This window comes from Papio anubis, chromosome 1 (assembly GCF_008728515.1).
Source record: "Papio anubis isolate 15944 chromosome 1, Panubis1.0, whole genome shotgun sequence".
In the NCBI taxonomy this organism is placed as follows: domain Eukaryota; kingdom Metazoa; phylum Chordata; class Mammalia; order Primates; family Cercopithecidae; genus Papio; species Papio anubis.
In genome coordinates, this window is record NC_044976.1 from 13,874,175 (window position 1) to 13,893,572 (window position 19,398).

The 19,398-nt window shown below is 50.8% G+C and overlaps 1 protein-coding gene across 1 annotated transcript; it reads left to right on the forward strand.

The window, feature by feature from the left end:
• Positions 1–343: 343 nt before the first annotated feature.
• On the forward strand, positions 344–8,849 carry LOC101027045 (chymotrypsin-C). The gene is made up of 8 exons (XM_031664615.1): positions 344–693; positions 2,501–2,592; positions 2,694–2,791; positions 4,602–4,727; positions 5,569–5,705; positions 6,765–6,910; positions 7,764–7,916; positions 8,772–8,849. The coding sequence occupies exons 1-8, from the start codon at positions 654–656 to the stop codon at positions 8,784–8,786; spliced, it is 807 nt and encodes a 268-aa protein (XP_031520475.1). The 5' UTR covers positions 344–653; the 3' UTR covers positions 8,787–8,849.
• The last annotated feature ends 10,549 nt before the right edge of the window (positions 8,850–19,398 follow it).

Below are 19,398 nucleotides of genomic sequence, written 5' to 3' on the forward strand. Positions count from 1 at the left end.
ACTAAAATAAAATTTAAAAAAATGGTGGTACACATCTGTAGTCCCAGCTACTCGGGAGGCTGAGACAGGAGAATCGCTTGAACTCGCGAGGCGGAGGTTGTAGTGAGCCGAGACTCCAGCCTGGGTGACAGAGCAAGACTCCATTCTAAAATAAATAAATAAATAAAATACAAAAAATTAGCCCTGCGTGGTGGCAGGTGCCTTAGTCCCAGCTACATGGGGACTAAAGCATGAGAATCTCTTGAGCCCGGGAGGTGGAGGTTGTAGTGAGCTAAGACTGTGCCACTGCACTTCAGTGTGGGGGACAGAGCAAGGCTCTGTCTCCAAATAAATAAATAAACAAATAAATAAATAAATACTATAAGGTAGGGAGAGAGAACGAACACACACGTCAAGCAGAGTGGGGTGGGGGATGCCAAAAAGCACTGCAACTCAGAATTTTCTGTTTCAGGATATTTGGAAAATCCATACTTCTGAAAAAGCCCCGTCTCCCGCCCGAATTAAACAGTAACCACCCAAGGTCGGGGAAAGGGCCTTATCAGAGCAGGTTTCTCTCCAAGGGGCGGTTTGGCCTTGACCAGGTGACTCACCTGCTCTTGCCTATAAGTGTGCCCAGCCCATCCTGAGGGTCAGCCAGTCCTGAGCATCCAACCATGTTGGGCATCACTGTCCTCGCTGCACTCTTGGCCTGTGGTAAGCGGTGGGGTGGGGCTGCAGCCAGCAGGCTGTGAGCTCGGGCTGGCCTCCAGGGCAAGGACAGGATGGGGGTGGGGGGCCTCTGCTCTCCAGGTAAGACACTTTGGGGTCTCCTGTGGGTTTGGATGCTACCAACCAGCTGTGTGTCAGGCAAGCCACAGCCTGCCTAGCAACTCTGTTTCCACATCTGCAGAACAGGGAAGATGATCTGACGTGTCCCCAGTTAGAAACGAGGTGTGGAAAGCTGCACACAAGGGGCAGGGACACGAGATGCCTCATCCTGGGTTCACCCCAGGGACCATCAGGACCTGCCTTTCCCGGCACCCTCTCTCCCTTGGGGATTCTCCATTCCATCATTTGGTGGCGTTTTCCAAGATTAGGAGCCCAGGGACTTGGCTTAAATGCCACATCTTCTCTGCAGGGCCTGGAAAAGTCATTTCACCTCTCTAGATCTCACTGGCTTTTTTAGCAAAGGAGAGCACTTAATGAAGAGTCCTTCCAGCTAACAACAACAACAACAGTAATAATAGCAGCTCCTGTTTTCTGTGTACTTACTATGTGCCAGGTGCTGTGCTGGGACCCTTACATGTAGGAGCCAATTCGATCCTCAAAACAACCTTAAGAGGTAGTGTCTATTGCCAGGTACGGTGGCTCACGCCTGTAATCCCAGCACTTTGGGAGGCTGAGGTGGGTGGATCACTTGAGATCAGGAGTTCCAGACCAGCCTGGCCAACATGGTGAAACCCCATCTCTACTACAAATACAAAAAATACAAAAATTAGCCAGGTGTGGTGGCGGGCGCCTGTAATCCCAGCTACTCAGGAGGCTGAGGCAGGAGAATCACTTGAACCCAGGAGGAGGAGGTTGCAGTGAGCCAACATCGTGCCATCAAACTCCAGCCTGGGCAACAAGAGTGAAACTCCATCTCAAAAAAAAAAAAAAAGAAAAGAAAAAGAAAAAGAAAAAGAGGTAGGGTCTATTAATAGCCCCATTTTACAGATGAGGACATCAAGGTTCAGTGCGACTTAGTATCTTGCCTGACATCACATGGCAGGTTAGTGGAAGGGGCAGAATTTGAGTCCATGTCTGTCTCGCGGAACAGCACGTGTTCTTGACCGTTCCACACAGCTTCCCAGCTATAACGTGGACTTCGTGCTCTCTCACACACACACCATGATACAGGGGACTAAAAAGGGACAGAAGAACACAGGTGTACCAGGCACTCGCACATATGCCAGTCACATTTTTTTTTTTTTTTTTTTTGAGATGGAGTTTTGCTCTTGTCACCCAGGCTGGAGTGCAGTGGCACGATCTCAGCACGCTGCAACCTCTGTCTCCCGGGCTCAAGCGATTCTCTTGCCTCAGCCTCCTGAGTGGCTGGGGTTACAGGCATGTGCCACCAGGCCTGGCTAATTTTTGTATTTTTAGTAGAGACAGGGTTTCAACACGTTAGCCATGCTGATCTCAAACTCCTGACCTCAAGGGATCCGCCTGCCTCGGCCTCCCGAAATGCTGGGATTACAGGTGTGAACCACCGCGCCCAGCCAAACGCTTTCTTTTCTATGTGTTGTCTAATTCAGTCCTCAGGACAAACTCACCAGGTTAGTGTGATTCTTCACATTTCACAGAAAGGGAAAACGAGGCCTAGAGACCTGGGTGGTTTCCCCCCATCACACAGTAAAATATCAACCCCGTGTCTGCCCAGCCCCAAATCTGCGCGCCTTCCACCTGCCCACCCTCCCACTTGTTTCCCCGTGGGCAGCCAGCCCTACTCACCGGCTCTCCTGGCCTCCTGTCTCCCCAGCCTCCAGCTGCGGGGTGCCCAGCTTCCCACCCAGCCTATCCGCCCGTGTGGTAGGAGGAGAGACTGCCCAGCCCCACAGCTGGCCCTGGCAGGTAAGCCTGTGTGGGGCTGGGAGGTAGAGATAGAGAGACTGGTGGGGTGAGGGTCTCAGGGACCCGCGGGTTGACACACAGCCCTCCCCACCCTCCTGCAGATCTCCCTCCAGTACCTCAAGAACAACACGTGGTGGCACACGTGCGGCGGGACCTTGATCGCCAGCAACTTTGTCCTCACCGCCGCCCACTGCATCAGGTGTGCGGGGATGGTACCCTGAGACCTGGCCATCACCCAGGGGTGGGAGCCTGATTCTCTGCTTTTACTGAGCAGCTTCTCCACACCCAGGCTCTGGCTACAGAAGCCACTCACACCCAGTAGCCCATTTATTCAGCCTGGCATTTATCGTGGCATCTATTATGTGCCAGGAACTAGCTGGATATTCTGTGGCAGGCAGAGCGGCAGACAGTTAAACAAGATATTACATCTCGGGTGATTTTAAAGAAATAATAATAATAAGGTATTGGCCAGGTGCAGTGGCTCACACCTGTAATCATAGCACTCTGGGAGGCCGAGGCTGGTGGCAGGAGTTCAAGACCAGACTGGCCAAGATAGTAAAACCCCGTCTCTACTTAAAATACAAAAAGTAGCCATGTGTGGTGGCGGGCACCTGTAACCCCAGCTACTTGGGAGGCTGAGGTAGGAGAATCGCTTGATCCCAGGAGGCGGAGGTTGCAGTGAGCCGAGATGGCGCCCATGTATCCAGCCCGGGCAACAGAGCAAGACTCCATCTCAAAAAAATAACAAAAATATAAGGTCAGAAGAGGAAAAACAGAATGAGGGGTTCTATTTTTAAAGGGATGGCCAAGGGAAGAGCTGAAAGGGCGATATTTGGCAAATATTTGGGACATTTCAGAGAGCTAAGAGGGGGTTATCTGGGCAAAGGCCGGGAGGAAGTGAGGGAGGAAATCATGGGTCTAGGGGAGGGGTGTTCCCGGTGGAGGGAACAGCCACGCAGAGGCTTGGAGAAGAGACCTGTCGGTGTGGCTGAGAACTAACGAGGAAGCCGGTGTGGCAGGGGCAGCGTGCGCTAGAGCAGAGTGGGAGGAGGGGAGCTAGAGAGGAAATAAGTGCAGGTCACTGTCAGGACCTTGGCTTTGACCCTGAGTAAGAGGGAGCCCTTGGAAGGGTTTCTGAGCAAAGGAGAGTTGTGGGCTGACATATTTTTATATAGTCCATAAAATATTTTTCATATATTTTATTAAAAATATATATTGCAATATATTTCATTTTATATATTTCATATATAATTTTTTTTTTGATAGAGACAGAGTCTCATTTAGTGGCGCCTTCATGGCTCACTGTAGCCTGGACCTCCTGAGCTCAAGCGATCCTCCCACCTCAGCCTCCTGAATATATAAGACCCCTCCTGGGTCAATAAGCAGACACCACCAGGCATTCCCAGCTAATTTTTCTTCTTGTTTTTTTGTTTGTTTGTTTTTTAACTTAGAAGCCCAAACCTCACCACAAGTTTTCTGTTTTTTGTAGAGATGGGGATTTGCCATGTAGCCCAGGCTGGTCTCAAACTCCTGGCCTCAAGCAATCCTCAGGTCTCAGCTTCCCAAAGTGCTGGGATTACAGGCGTGAGCCATTGCACCTGGCCTGAGATATTTTTAAACCCACACTGCTGGGTTCGGAATAGACAGGAGTAGGCCAGCGTACAAATGAGGGGCAGTTAGGTGGATGCTGCAATTGTGCAGGCAAGAGCGGTGGAAGCTTGGATGAGTTTATTCTCACAGTCACCCTGGGAGTATGTTCCAGCATTGCCTCCCCCTTACAGATGAGGGAACTGAGGCACGAGGCTACACAGCCAGGAGCAGCAAGCTCACAACATGAACCCAAGTCCCTTAACCCCAAGTCCTAGGCCCTTCCCCGTCACCCTGGGAAAGGACAATGGGGACACTCTCTTGCCCTCAAATGAGTCCCACCAAAGCCCCAAGCTCCCTCTCTATCCCTCTGGCTGGCAGGACCAGGGGCCACCCTGACCTGGTCCCCTTCCTCTGCCCAGCAACAACCGGATCTACCGTGTGGCCCTGGGAAAGCACAACCTGGAGGTGGAAGATGAGGAAGGATCCCTGATTGTGGGTGTGGACACCATCTATGTCCACGAGAAATGGATCTCCTTACTAGTACTGTGAGTGACAAACTGCCCATCCCACAGCCGCTGGGGGCAGTGTGGAAGGAGGGGTCCCCAAGACAGAGCCGCAGAGCCTGTTGCACCCCACACCTAACACCCCATCCTCACCCTGGACAGCCAGCGAATGACTCTCTTACACAAAATGGCAAAATGCTGAGTGGAGACAAATACCCCTCGTATCCCCCTCATTGGCCAAGACTCCCAGGAAGGTCCACAGGAAGGCCCCCCACAGTGTCTCTCCAGAGGCTGGGCCAGGGCTCACCTTTATTGAGTGCCTACTGTATGCCCACATTGCAATAGATACTTTATGTGCCATCTGTTATGTAATCCTCACAACAGCCCTGGACAAAGAACCGAGGCTCAGAGAGGTTAAGAAATGTGTCTCAGGGCACACAGCCCACTTTGTAGCAGAACCAGGAATCAAACCAGGTGTGTCTGGGGTGGCCAGCTTTTATGCCTGAAACATGAAAATATTAAAACTGGCATCTGCAAGTGCCATCTTTGGCATTAGAGTTCGCAACTTGCTATAGCCTCTGTTTCAATGGGCACACAGCCAGCAGTGGTTTCGAACACTTCCACCCCCACCTCCCTCTGTTAACCCTTTCCCGAGGTGATGACATGTGAGAAGAAGCCGTCAACAGGGCAGGTGATCATGTTAGATGGTGAATCGTTCGTCCCGATATCCCCGAAGGTCAAGAAGCAGCTGGCAGTCAGGAAGTTTGTGCAGGACCCCTGAGCACCCTGGGCCCGACTCCCAACTCACAGCCCGAGCCCCTTAACCTGGACTTGTGGGGCCAGGGTCCTCCTGCCCACTCACCCTCTCCACTTTGGATTCCAGCAACGACATTGCCCTCATCAAGCTTGCAGAGCACGTGGAGCTGAGTGACACCATCCAGGTGGCCTGCCTGCCAGAGAAGGACTCCCTGCTCCCCAACGACTACCCCTGCTATGTCACTGGCTGGGGCCGCCTCTGGAGTGAGTATCATCCCTGGCAAGTCCCGAGAGCCTTCCTGAAGGAAGCAGCATGCCACCCACTTTCCCTTTCTGCCTTCACATTTTCATGTCTTTGTAAACTTTGTAGCAATAACAGCTAGTATTTACTAAGCACATACCATGTGACAGACACTAACGAGGGTCTCTGAGAGATGTGGTAAGGTTTAGACGAATTAGAATTTGTCAAGTGCTCAGAACAGCACTTGGCACATAGTAAGTGTAGCATAAATAAACGAAAATAAAGCATTTAGGGGTGGGGGATGACATCTACCGTATAATATGCCCAAATAGATCCCAGAGGAACTAAAAGGTAAATGCAAATCATGAAACTGTGAGATACTTAGAAGAAAGTGCAGATCGCTATTTAGAAAAGTCTGGGAGAGAGGCCAGGTGTGGCGGCTCACACCTGTAATGCCTCATTTTAGGAAGCCGAGGAGGAACGATCACTTGAGGCCAGGAGTTCAAGACCAGCCTGGGCAACATGGTGAGACACTGCCTCTACAAAAAAAACCAATTTTTTAAAATAGCAGTTTATGGTGGTGTGTACCTGTAGTCCCAAACTACTCAGGAGGCTGAGGCGAGAGGATCACTTGAGCCCAGGGGTTTGAGGCTGCAGTGAGCTGTGATCTTGCCACTGCACTCCAGCCTGAGCAACAGAGTGAGACCTTGTATCAAAAAAAAAAAAAAAAAAAAAGGAGGAAAGAAAAAAAGAAAATCTTGGAATAAGAAAGGCTTTTTAATGTGTGACAGCAAAGACACATGATTGACAACTAAACCCCCATTTTATCCAATTTAATTTCAATCCAATTTAAAGGCAACTTAACACTATAGCTTCCTTCTGCTGGCAGCCTGCTCCTGGCCCTCTGGGACCTGGGCTTGCCTCTTGATGAAGGGCAGCTGTGTGGTCTGCACAGCATCTCAGCTGGCGCTCCTCTGGGTCCCGTCCCAGGCCTCTGCTCCCTGAAGGCCTGGGGAGGGGCGGGGCTGGGCTGGGCTGGGGTGCCCGGCTGCCTCCCTGGTCACTGCTCACTCTCTCCCCAGCCAACGGCCCCATTGCTGATGAGCTGCAGCAGGGCCTGCAGCGTGTGGTGGATCACGCCACGTGCTCCAGGATTGACTGGTGGGGCTTCATGGTGACGGAAACCATGGTGTGTGCTGGGGGCGATGGCATCATCTCAGCCTGCAGTGTGAGTGACTAGGTTCTGCACCTTGTCCCTACTCTAAGTGGCCAAGTGGACATGGGCAAAGGGGGGTGCAATGGACTAAACCGTTCCCCGGGGAGGAGACTGAGCGAGCCCTGGCTGGGCCCAGCAGGCTCGGGGTAAGTCCATCATCACCGCCCCCAGCTCAGCACTGTGGTGAGAGCATGAGCACTGAGCATGAGTATCTGAGTTCAAGCCCCAATCCCACCATTTATGAGCTGCGGAACCTTGGGAAGGCTGTTGAACCTCTGACCTCAGTTTTTCCGTCTATAAAATGGAGTCACAGTAACCACTTCACAGGGTTAGGATTAAATGAGTTTAAAGGATGCAGAAGAGGCTTCACTGAAGTCTCTACACATGCTCCTCCATGCCATTTGCTCCACCAGTCCAGGGAGACCAGAACCATAAAACATCTAAGATAATCAGGGAATGTTCTGTTTTCATACACACAACCCTTTCCCCATTCTCGCCCTCCTTCCTCACCTTCCCAGGCCTCTGGCACAGCTGCCAGCATCCTCACTGCTCTGAGTAGCTCACAGAGTCTTAGACAAGAAGACCTGAACAGCTAGGGAAACTGAGGCACGGAGAGGCGTAACATCATCCCAAGATCACACAGCAAACCAAGAGCTAGTCCGACACCCCAGGGCCTCCTAGAACAAGGCCAAGGCAGCCCCAAACCACACTTCCTCTGCCTCCCTCACCATGGGAAGTCTGAGGCCAAAACTGTCTACTAACTAAGGCTGAGAAACCAACCCACATCCCCCACCCCAACCCAGCCCTGCTTCCCAAGCCTGCCTCTCGGGGGCCTGGTGGCTGATGCCCTCCCGGTCTGGTGCAGGGGGACTCCGGTGGTCCACTGAACTGTCAGCTGGAGAACGGTTCCTGGGAGGTGTTTGGCATCGTCAGCTTTGGCTCCCCGTGGGGCTACAACACCTTCAAGAAGCCGGTAGTCTACACCCGGGTGTCCGCCTACATCGACTGGATCAACGAGGTGGGTGCCGCCTCCACGGCTGTCCCTGCACCTGTCAGCCCCTCGCCCTCACTCACCCACCCCCTCACTCATTCATGCATTTATTCATTCATCATTTATTCACTTATTCATTCACTCATTCCTGCCCTTATTCACTCATTCATGCATTTAGTCACTCATTCATGCATTTATTCACCCATTCTTGCATTTATTCACTCATTCATTAATGCATTTATTCACTCATTCATGCATTTATTCACTCATTCATGCATTTATTCACTCATTCACACCTTTATTCATCACTTCTTCATTCATTCTTGCATTTATTCACTCATTCATGCATTTAGTCACTCATTCATTTGCTCATTCAGTGATTCATTCATGCACTTATTCACACATTCACTCTCTCATTCAAGAAATATTGGTTGAGTGCTTCCAGTAGCAGGCCTTGAGTTGGGTCCCAATAAGGAAAACAGTCATCGACTCCTCCATCCATCCATCCACTGCCTTCATCAAGCACTTATGTCCCCATCCAGGCCCCACACCAGTCTCCCCCAAAACCTGACCCTCTGAGGCTATGGCCCAGCAGAGGAGAGGGATGGTGTGGATGGCCATTATCATCTTGAGAGTAGGGGAACAGAGGGTCACCCTGGGCTGGGGGCTTCCCCACTGGGGACAAGGTGTGTTCCAAGACCCCTTTGCACAATAACCTGAAATGCTGAGGGGCTCAGACCCCTTGGACAGGGATAAGGCGGGCATGTGAAGGCTGGGAGCCGCCAGCCATGCCCCCATGGACCTGCCCTCCGAGCAGAGCCTTGTGCTGCCCCGGAAGGTGGCACAGCCCTGAGTCCCTCACACTGTTCTCTGCTCCTCCAGAAAATGCAGCTGTGACCTGTTGCTGGGAGCGGCGACAGGGAGTCCCTGCAAGAGCAATAAACTTCCTTCTCCCGGGGCCGCCTGGATCCTTGATTTGCGCGGCCTCCGCTGCTTCCCAGCTCTCTGGTGCTGCCCCTTTCCACGCTATGCAGCCAAAGAGAGACCCCACCCAGCCAGTTTCCCCCACTCTGCATTCGACAGGTGAGGAAACGGAGGCCCAGAGAGAGGACCAAGGAAGGAGCCTCCTGGGGCATTAATGGCAGGCAGGGGGCTGGGGGCGGAGAGCCCAGGGAGTCTTGTGTGAAGCCGGAGGGGATGGGAGTTAAGGACACATCAGACACCTTCCCCACTCCATCTCACAAGCTGTGAACAGGTGAGACGCTGATGAAATCACTCACTTCTCTGATCCTACCTCCACCGAGGTGCCTGGCAGGTCCTCACGGCCCCCAGCTGCAGGTGGAAGACAGGGTCTCCCCAAGAGCAGCCTCCCCCAGGCCAGAGAGAACAAGCCACAGGAGGATGGCCAAAGCTCAGGGACAGCCACTCCTGGGGAAGGGGCTCCCTAGCCGGGACCCCCCCAACCCACCCCGCAGCACAGACCCCACAGCTGTTGTTGGCAGGGGCTCTCTGCTTTGAGACGTGTTTAGTGAGCCGTCCCTGTGTCCAGCACTGTGCTGGGCATGATGAGGGTAAAGGAAGAGGAGGAGACCCCAGCATCACCCTCAGGAGACACACGTTTGAAGGCAATGGTTTCCACACAGAATCACAGTGGTCAGAGCTGGATATGCTTTCATTGCATTAGACAGGTGGGGAAACTGAGGCCCAGAGAGAGGAAGGAGTTGGGACAGCTGGCAATGCCTGATCCAGCAGAAGAGAGTTCTCCCGAGGCTGACAAGAGGCCAAGAGGAGCCCGAGATGAAACAGACCCAGTGTCCAGGGAGGGACGTGCCAGCAGGATCGGACCCTGATGATGGGGGTGGCCAGAGATGAGAGGGACCCAGTGTCTAGGGAGGGACATGCCAGGGGGATAGGGGCCTCTGGCCTGGCATGCTCCTGGGAATGTCCTGTTCTGGGGAGGTGCCCCTAGCCCAGCCTCTGGACCCCTCGCTGGAGCTGCCTCAGACTGGCCCAAGAGTTCTCCCTTTTCTCCACCAGACTTTGTCCCCTGGGAGTGGGGACCATGGTGTGACTCCCGCACCCCAGTGATGCCAAGGCAAGTCTCAGGAAAGACTTGACTTACTCGACAAGAAGTGGGGGCTACAGGGAGCCCCGGACCACCCAGACCCGGGAATCCAGGATGGGGGTCCCCAGCTGTGCAGGAGACGGACCAGTAAATAGATCATTAAATTCCCTGGTATACATTTGAAAACAGAAATACAGACCAGAAGCATAGAAATGGGACACTTAAACCAGTGTCAGTTGGCAGGAGGAATTCATGATGGCTTCCTAGAGGTAATGATGCCCAAGCTCGGTCTTAAAATTTGACCAGAAGGTACCCAAGTACAGAAGGTAGTCGTGTTTGCTTAATCCAGACTTTATTCCCGGCTATCCTCTTTTTTTTTTTTTTTTTTTCTTTTTTGAGACAGAGTCTTGCTCTGATGCCCAGGCTGGAGTGCAGTGGCACCATCTGTGCTCACTGCAACCTCCACTCCCAGGTTCAAGCTGGCCTGCCTGCCCCAAGTAGCTGGGATTACAGGCACACTCACTCACGCCCAGCTTAATTTTTTTTGTATTTTGGAAGACAGGTTGCCCCTGCCATGTTAGCTGCTGGTGGATGGTCTCTTGGATCTCCTGGATCTCGTGATCCACCTGCCCTGCCTCCCAAAGTTGGGATTACAGGTGTGAGCCACCATGCCCGGCCCCAGCTAAATTTTTTGTAATTTTTTAGTAGAGATGAGGTTTCACCATGTTGTCCAGGCTGGTCTCAAACTCAGGTGATCTGCCCGCCTTGGCCTCCCAAAGTACTGGGATTACAGGCGTGAGCCACCAGGCCCAGCCTCATTCCCAGCTGTCTTCTTTTGTGTATGTCTTTATATTGGGGGTTATAAATGCTAAATGCTTGCTGTCCTCATATCCCTTGTAGTTAGGGAGCTAATTACAAAGTTAATTAATATTGCAATGTTATTTAAGAAATGTTAAATAATATCTAACATTTATCAGGCACTTAGTATGTGCCAAGCACTATCCTATAGGTTTTACATTATCTCAATCCCCAAAAACAACCCTGTGAGGTAGGTTACTATTAACATCATGCCCATTTGACAGATGAGAAAATTGAGGCCAGAGAAGGTTAGTGACTTCCCAATGTTTAACTAGAAGGTGGTGGAGCCGGGATCCAGACTTTAGTGATCTAACGCCAGGGCCTGTGCTCCTGTCTACCATGCTCCGCTGCCCTGCAATGTAAAACATCCTCTGGGGAAAAAAAAAAAATCTTTCCTGATAAGAAGGATCTGATATAGCTGATGCTGCCCCTTGCCTTCTTCCTGCCTTGAATATGGATGTGATGCCTGGAGCTGAGGCAGCCACCTTGTGGCCAAGAGAATTACAGAGATGTCAGCTTAGACCTCGTCAAGCTATAGATCCGATGCCAGCCACCATTTTCCTCTGAATGTCTGGCTATGTGAAAAAAATACATCTGCACTTGGTTTAGCCCCTGAAGGTTTTCAGTTACTTGCTAATCAATTCACTAGGGAACAGAAGGGGTCACTTTCTAGCCGAGGGAAGAGCATGAGCAAAGCTATAGCGACTGGTTGAAAGAGAACTCCAGTGTTGCCAGAGCATAAAGTCAGGGGCAAGGGCAGAGTGACCAATTGTCCTGGTTTGCCTGGACTGAGTTTTCCAAGACACGGGTGTATCAATGCTACAACCGGAACAGTCCCAGGCGAACCAAGATGGTTGGTCACCCTGGCAGGGAGGAGCAAGCGACAAGACTGGAAAGGAAGCAAACGCCCTTATGGAAGGCCTTGTGCAGTGGTAGGGGCTGCTGGGACTTCATGCTGAGGGCAGAGGGAGCTGTGGAGGGCTTTTAGATAGCGAAGTGGCCACTATGGTCCGACGTGTACACTAAAGTGTCCATCAGACAGCTGTAGGGAGGGTGATTTGGAGCAGGCAAGAGTGGAGGCAGAGAGGCCAGTAAGGAGGCTCCTGTAGCAGTCTAGGCCAGAAATAATACAGCCTGGATGGAGGTGGTAATGAAAAGGAGAAAAGGGAGGTTTCAGTAATTATTTAAGAGGCACAACTAGCGTAGAGCAGCAGGCCTCCAGCCCCACATCGACATAAACTTCCAGGAATCTGCTTAATTATCAAAACTATTATTTGTCAGGAGCCAGGCATGGTAGCATATACCTGTAGTCGCAGCTACTTGGAAGGCTGAGGCAGAAGGACTGCTTGAGCCCAGGAGTTCGAGACCAGCCTGAGCAACATCGCAAGACCCTGTCTCTACAAAAAATACAAAAATTAGCCAGCCGTGGTGGCATGTACCTGTGGTGGCAGCTACTTGGGAGGCTGAGACAGGAGGATCACTTGAGCCCAAGAGGTCAAGGCTGCAGTGAGCCGTGATCGTGCCACTGCACCCCAGCCTGGTCAACAGAGTGAGACCCTGTCTCAGAAAACAAGAAACAACAACAACAAAAATGACTATTTGTTAGCTAATACATGGTGAAACACAACCCACAGTTCAATTTGTTCAACAAGACTGTAAAATTTGGCCAGGCGCGGTGGCTCACACCTGTAATCCTGGCACTTTGGGAGGCCGAGCTGGGGGTGGATCACCTGAGGTCAAGAGTTCAAGACCAGCCTGGCCAACATGTCAAAACCCTATCTCTACTAAAAATACAAAAAAATTAGCCAGGCGTGGTGGCAGGCGCCTATAATCCCAGCTACTCGGGAGGCTAAGGCAGGAGAATCGCTTGGACCTGGGGGGTGGAAGTTGCAGTGAGCCGAGATCGTGCTACTTCACTCCAGCCTGGGTAGGCAAAAGAGCGAAACTCTGTCTCCAGAAAAAAAAAGGGGGGTGTAAAATTCTCAGCTTTGGGGACAAGATCCACTATTATGCCCAAGAATCAATGCCTATATATGGTAAACAGAATAATGCTCCCTGCAAAAGATGTGTACACCCCAATCCCCAGAACCTGTAAACATGTTACCTTACTTGGCAAAAGAGATTTTTCAGATACGATTAAATTAAGGATCTTGCCATGGAGTGACCATCTTGGATTATCTGGGTGGGCTCTGTGTAATCAATAAGGGTCCTTAGAAGAGGGAGACAAGAGGGTCAGGGTCAGAGAGAGATTTGAAGATGCTACGCTGCTGGCTCTAAAGATAGAGGAAGGGGCCACAAACCAAGGAACACAGGTGGCCTCTGGAAGCTGGTAAAAGCCAGGAAATGGATTCTTCTCCAGACCTCCAGAAGGAAACAGTCCTGCCCATACCTGAACTTTAGCCCAGTGAGACGAACTGTGGACTTCTGACCCTCAGAACTACAAGATAATAAATGTGTGTGTTTTTAGTCACTAAGTTTGTGATGATTTGTTACAACAGCAATAGGAACCAAATTCACCACCCTTCCTCCCGTGTTAGAAGGCAAAATCAAAGCGCACTGTGGTGGGTGTAGTGGGGAGGGAGAGGGAGGGGTCAGGAAGGACTCCCTGGGATCTGGAATGGGTAACAGTAGGGATTTGTGGACTTTGTCCAAGAAGTCACAAACTGGTGGCTGGAAGGGAGGGAAACTGGAAATATAGGCACTGACCCTCCCACCTCCACCTTCTGCCTGGGGGCTGGGAGGCCTGGAAGGGGCTACTGAGCCCCACGAGCCACTGATCCACTAGGGTGCCATTGGGTGCCTAATAGCCGCTGCGTGGCTGGCATGTATTGAGCACTTGGTAATTTGTGTTAGGCTCCACCCAAGGCTTCGTATGTATGATCTCATTTCATCCTCATGGCAACCCTTATTATTTATCCCTCTTTACAGATGAGGAAACTAAGGCTCAGAGAGATTTCAAACTCAGCCCAGATTACACAGCTAGTAATGGGGCACCATGATTTAAACCCAGGTCATCTAACCCCAGAGCCTGTGCAACTAACAACTTGTTGTTCTGCCATGAATCCTAAAGTCTAAGGATGCCCTTGCACGCTGACCCCCTGTAGTGACCAGGGAGGTGTAGGCTATGGGGGTGCTGAGAAACCTCAGTAAAACCAGCGATAAGCCCAGAGAGACAGAGGCTGGAGAGGAGACTCATTGCTCCCAGATGCTCACGGAAGACTTTCAGTCACTGTATCAACTAGCAGAGGCATGATAATGCTGCCTACCAACCAACCCCAAACGCCTAGTGGCAGGCAGTGATGAGCACTTATTGCTGACATGTCTGGGGACAGTTGGGGGTGTCAGGCAGCCCTGCTAATTTGGGCTGGACTCATATGTTTAGGGGTCAGCCAGGGTTGGCTGATCCAGTGTGGGTCAGACTGGGCAGCCTGGCTCTGCATGTCTCACCCACATCCCGGGAGGGCACTGCATGGCATGGATGCAGGGAGGATGAGGAATCAGGGCAATCTTGGTCAGCCACCACATCCACATTCTCTCTGACTCAAATGAGAAGCATAAACTAGGGCAGGGCAGAGGGAGGGCACTCACTGGGCTGGAGCTCTGAACTCACCACCGACAGGCAGTCAGTGGCTGAGTCACTTAACCTCCCTGGGCCTCAGTTTTCCCCATCTGTGAAATAGACACCTGCCCTGTCTCCTTACTGGGAAGCCAATGAAATGACCAAGGTTTGTGAATGGGGTGGAAGGGGCTATTACTACGACTGACCTCGCTCCCTGGACTCAAATCTTCCCTCTGTCTTTTTTTTTTTTTTTTTTTTTCGAGATGGAGTTTCGCTCTTGTTGCCCAGGCTGGAGTGCAGTGGCGCTATCTTGGCTCACTGCAACCTCCGCCTCCCTGGTTCAAGTGATTCTCCTGCCTCTGCCTCCCAAGTAGCTGGGATTACAAGCACCCACACCATGCCTGGCTAATTTTTTATTTTTTTAGTAGAGACTGGGTTTCATCATGTTGGCCAGGCTGGTCTCGAACTTCTGACCTCAGGTCATCCACCCGCCTCAGTCTTCCAAAGTGCTGGGATTAAAGGTGTGAGCCACTGCACCCGGCCTTCCCTCTCTCTTTTCGTTCCTTAGGAGAGGAAGCCTCTTTCCTAGCAGGCCTCAGGTCTCAGGCTTCCGGCATATCCTTGGGGGTCCACTTCCCAGAAACTGAGTCCTATCAAGTTGAGACACAGGTTGAGTCTACAAAGGACCTCATGGCAGTGGGCCAGGGGACCACATGAAGGCAGCGAATAAACAGGGAGCATCTTCCCATAGCATCCATTTTCTGTGAAGATCGGGAGGGAAGAAAAAACTGTATATTGAAATAAACCCAGCTATATTATGAAGTTGCAAAATTCAAATTAAGCTTTCAGATGAAGAACGAGACTTCCAAGACACTTTGCTATTGTTAGTGCTGAGTGCTAGATCCCAGATCATCACTTTACTGCAAACTAGAGCCTGCAAACCAAATCTGTTTTGTAAATAAAGTTTTATTGGAACATGGCTATGCCCATATGGCTGCTTTTGCACTGCAACAGCCGAGTTGACTAGTTGCGACAGAGACCATATGGTCTGCAAGTCTGAAATATTTACTATCTGGCCCTTTACACAGAAAGCTTGCCAGCCGCTAAACTACTTGGATTCTTGGATTCTTTGATGAAAAGGTTTCAAGAATTCTGTGCTGTTCTAATATCTGAGGCCTGCAGGTCTAAGGAATTAAGAGTGAATGTTTATTGCACAGTTACTATTCTGAGTGCTTTCAGTGAATAAACTGCTGCTTGATTCTAACAACTCTAAGACATAAATGGTATTGTTATTGTTTCTCTTTGATAGCCGAGAAACCCAAGGAATAGACAATGAAATGTGCCCTAGCCCAGTGCTTCTCAAATGTTAATATGCAGAGGAACGAAATCATCCGGGGATCCTATTAAACCACAGACACCGAAGATGGGAAATTCTGCATTTCTAACCAGCAACTGAGCTGTGCTGATGCTGCTGGCCCAGGTCACACTCTGTAGAGAGGAGCCAAACCACAGACTCACTACACAGAGGCACTGGGGTCTTGAGCCCAGGCCCCCAGCCCCTAAGCTACGTGGCTCTTCATAGTAGTTGTTCTGAATGAGTCACAAACCCCATGAGAATTTCGCATCTGGCTGGGCGCCGTGGCTTACACATGTCATCTCAGCACTTTGGGAGGCTGAGGCGGGTGGATTACCTGAGGTCAGGAGTTCAAGCCAACATGGTGAACCCCGTCTCTACTAAAATTACAAAAAATTAGCCAGGCGTGGTGGCGGGCACCTGTAATCCCAGTTACTTGGGAGGCTGAGACAAGATAATTGCTTCAACATGGGAGGCGGAGGTTGTAGTGAGCCGAGATCACATCATTGCACTCCAGCCTGGGAAACAGAGAGAGACTGTGAAAGAAAGGAAAGAAAGAAAGAGAGAAAGAGAGAGAGAGAGAGAGAGAGAAAGAGAGAAAGAGAGAAAGAGAGAAAGGAAAGAAAGGAAAGAAAGGAAAGAAAGGAAGGAAGAAAGAAAGAAAGAAAAGAAAAAAGAAAAGAATTTCGCATCTGCATCTCACTGCCCCTGAACAGACCCTTGGAAGACTCCAGCCTATAGTATAGAATCTGACACATTGTCACTGCAGCAACAACAACATGTAAATGGACAATTAAGCTCCAGGAGGCAGGCTGGCGCTTCCCTGCACCCAAAGCCTCCTCCCAGCACAGGCCTGGAGCCTGCAGGCGCCCCACCTATTCCTGAGCTCTGGGGTGAAACTCATGGCCTAGGACTATGGCTGAGCCTGTGCCCAGCCCGCCATCAACACATTGTACCCTTCCCACTACAGCGCATTGGCTCTTGTGGGATGGCATAAGACCTGAGGCAGGTCCAAATCAGAGAGGTTGCACGACTTGTTCCTCTTCCTGTTTGTAGTTAGGCACCCCAGGCCAGAAAGCCTGTGGACTGGGACTCCAAGGTCACACAGCAAATTCACAGCAGGTGTTTGTCTAAAGCGTTCCCCCATACAGGACACACTTTATTTTTATATTAAAACAAACAAAAAGATACAGAAATAATGCAATTCACATGAACCTTTACAAACAAGTGGTTCAAGAAATAGCTGCCGTCAAGCATCGACACACCTATGTTTAAGTCCAAACTGTTAAAGGGAGTATGGGATGGAGTTGGGACTGGAACTCACGTCTTCTGACATCCAGTCCCATGGGATTCTGCCCCGCACCCCCACCCAATCTTCCTCACCTTTGCACGATCCTAGGGAGATTACAGAATTCTTTCCCACCCATTTTCTTACCCGTGCAACTATCCTGCAATCCAGGCCTGGATGGTTATCTAGGAAACTAAGGCCCAGAAGATAAGTGGCTTGTCCAGACCACCACACTCAAAATTGGTGGATCAAAGAGTTGAACATGGCTGGGTGCCATTGCTCACGCCTGTAATGCCAGCACTTTTGGAGGCTGAGGCCGGTGAACACGAGGTCAGGAGTTCAAGACCAGGCTGGCCAATATGGTGAAACCCTGTCTCTCCTAAACATACAAAAATAAGCCAGGCATGGTGGCCGGCGCCTATAGTCCCAGCTACTCAGGAGGCTGAGGCAGAAGAATCGCTCGAACCCGGGAGGCAGACGTTGCAGTGAGCCGAGATCGCACCACTACACTCCAGCCTGCGTGACAGAGCATGATTCCATTAAAAAAAAAAAAAAAAAAAAAAACACTTGAACTCAATCCTTAAGAATTGAAGTCCGCCCTGGCCGGGCGCGGTGGCTCAAGCCTGTAATCCCAGCACTTTGGGAGGCCGAGACGGGCGGATCACGAGGTCAGGAGATCGAGACCATCCTGGCTAACACGGTGAAACCCTGTCTCTACTAAAAAAATACAAAAAACTAGCCAGGCGAGATGGCGGGCGCCTGTAGTCCCAGCTACTCGGGAGGCTGAGGCAGGAGAATGGCGTAAACCTGGGAGGCAGAGCTTGCAGTGAGCTGAGATCCTGCCACTGCACTCCAGCCTGGGCGACAGAGCGAGAGTCTGTCTCAAAAAAAAACAAAAAACAAAAAAAACAAAGAATTGAAGTCCGCCCAGGTACAATGGCTCAGGCCTGTAATCCCAACACTCTGGGAGACCAAGGCAGGCGGATCACCTGAGATCGGGAGTTCAAAACAAGCCTGACCAACATGGCAAAACCCCATCTCTACTAAAAATACAAAAATTAGCCGGGCATGGTGGTGTGCGGCTGTAATCCCAGCTACTCCGGAGGCTGATACATGAGAATCGTTTGAACCTGGGGGGTGGAGGTTGCAGTGAGCACAGATCATACCACTGGTTGACAGAAAGAGACTCCATCTCACCAAAAAAAAAAAAAAAAAGAGTTGAATTTCACTTTCCCTTCTTCTTTTTTGACTGGGGCAAAAACTAGAGTTTGTGGTCACAGAGCGGAGCTTCCTCATCAGCAGCGGGCCTGCCTGGCTTTGTGCTCTCCCAAAAGGCGAGGAGAGTGAAGGTCTAAGGAAGAACAAGAGAGTCCACCAGGAAACGTGCTCACTCCACGCTTCCCCCAACACAAGTTGAAGTCCTAGGAGGTGAGGCAGGATGCTGTCTCCAGTGGTGGCAAGTAATGGGCTTTGGAATCAGACCAACCTAGTTCCAATTCCCATTCTGCCGTTTAGAAGCTGTAGGATCTTGGGCAACTCACTTCACCTCTCTGAAGCTCAGCTTCCTCCTGTGAAATAAGAGAGGTTCTTAAAGGGGTTTTTGTGGCTTAGATTCAATAAGGAATGTGAGTGCATCTAACATCTATGTGGTGCTGGGTGGGTGTCACTGTGCCTTTGTTTGTTCCCCTTTTGGAGAAGCTTCTGACTTGACCCCATTTGGAAGATGACATTATTGGAGAAGTGCACACTGCTGTTCTCTTGGAAGAGGACAATAAAATGCATCTGTCACCCAGGCTGAGGTGGATCAATTGCAACTTACTGCAGCCATTGCCACCCAGGCTTAAGTAACCTTCTGCCTCAGCCTAGCCTCCAAGAGTAGCTGGAGCCACATATGTGTGCCACCATGCCTGGCTAACTTTCTAAAAAGAATTTTAGTGACGGGTGGTCTCACTATGTTGTCCAGGCTGGTCTTTTTTTTTCTTGAGATGAAGTCTTGCTCTGTTGCCCAGACTAGAGTGCAGTGGTGCAATCTCAGCTCACCTCAACCTCCACCTCCAAGGTTCAAGAGATTCTCCTGCCTCAGCCTCCTGAGTAGCTGCGACTCTAGGCATGCAGCACCACACCTGGCTAATTTTTGTATTTTTAGTAGAGACGGGGTTTCACCATGTTGGCCAGACTGGTCCCGAACTCCTGCCTTCAGGTGATCCATCCGCATCAGCCTCCCAGAGTTCTGGGATTATAGGAGTGAACCACTGTGCCTGGCCATAAAGTACATTTTGATCCACCAGATGAAGCTCGCCTCTGCCAGCGTTCTGCGTTCCCCATCATTAGAGCAGCCAGATCCTAATTGTGCATGTCGGCCTTGCCTTCTGCTATATGTGCACC